Source organism: Trichoplax adhaerens, genomic scaffold, assembly GCF_000150275.1.
Source record: "Trichoplax adhaerens TRIADscaffold_135 genomic scaffold, whole genome shotgun sequence".
Classification (NCBI taxonomy): Eukaryota; Metazoa; Placozoa; class Uniplacotomia; order Trichoplacea; family Trichoplacidae; genus Trichoplax; species Trichoplax adhaerens.
This window is the reverse complement of record NW_002061066.1, coordinates 12,439-13,484: the sequence shown is the minus strand read 5'-3', so window position 1 is coordinate 13,484 and position 1,046 is coordinate 12,439. Positions and strand designations below refer to the sequence as shown.

Here is a 1,046-nt window from a genome sequence, read left to right as displayed (position 1 = left end):
AAATTGGCTCTCATTGCGTGTCTATTTCTCTTTGCATTTGCTTACGCCACTGAAGATGACAATTCTAAGCTCGATAATGACAATAAGGGTGGGCATGGACCAGGCTATTACGATATTGCTGAAAAGGATGTCCATAAACTAGACCCGTACGAAATTGCCGACAAAGATGCATACAACGAACTTGGAGAAATAGATGAGTCTTATGACATGGATAAAGGATTCGATTCAGAATTTGAGAATGGTCTAACCGAGAAAAGCACCGTGAGTATTTAGGATAATTATACATCGTAGCTTTTAATAATACTACCATGCAGACGAGACTGCTATCTATCATTATCAGTACATCTATCATAATTAAGGCATTATTCGGTGACATTCTATATTACATAGGTAGTATGATCTACTATGATACTATATGATCCAAAGTAAATTTATCGTGCATTACTAAAGCAATTTCATCATAAGATACCTTGCAATTTATAATAATAATACATATAGAAGCTACTGTCTATAATTATCAGTAAGCTTATCATAGTTACGGCATAATTTGGTAGTATTTTACATTTCATAGTTAGGATAATCTATAATGATAATTGAGGATTCAAAGTCATTTAATAGCACATTTCTACAAGCAATCTTATCCTAAAATCAGCTCCTTCTCACTAGTTTAACTTTGCGCTGTTAATTGTGAAAATGAGTAGTCTTTTAATGCAAATATTCCATAAAATTAAAAATTTTTTAAATATATCTATCTAAATACTAAAACTCTTTTCAACTTGAAATTTACTATAGCAGGCCTTTTGGCGCCGTCGCCGCCGCCGTCGTCGTCGTGCTCCAGCCCCTGCTCCGAAACCTCGACGTCCCATCATCTTCCATTTTTATCGTCGTCGACAGATTTTCGTCTATGGCAAAAAACGATAAAATATTCACTACAGAATTAAACTAGTTTATAAGGTCCATTTTCCTAAAATTAGAGAGCAACCAAGACAGATAAGAATCGTATACTGTCTATATTTTGCTAAACTAAGAATGTAGAATATTTAAAT

At 33.8% G+C, this 1,046-nt stretch overlaps 1 protein-coding gene across 1 annotated transcript; it reads left to right on the top strand.

The window, feature by feature from the left end:
- Window positions 1-55: 55 nt before the first annotated feature.
- TRIADDRAFT_62560 (uncharacterized protein) lies at window positions 56-921 on the top strand (the record flags this gene model as incomplete). The annotated part of the gene is made up of 2 exons (XM_002118493.1): window positions 56-261; window positions 793-921. Coding segments are annotated over 2 exons (333 nt in total), but the record flags the coding sequence as incomplete, so codon positions are not given.
- Window positions 922-1,046: the final 125 nt, after the last annotated feature.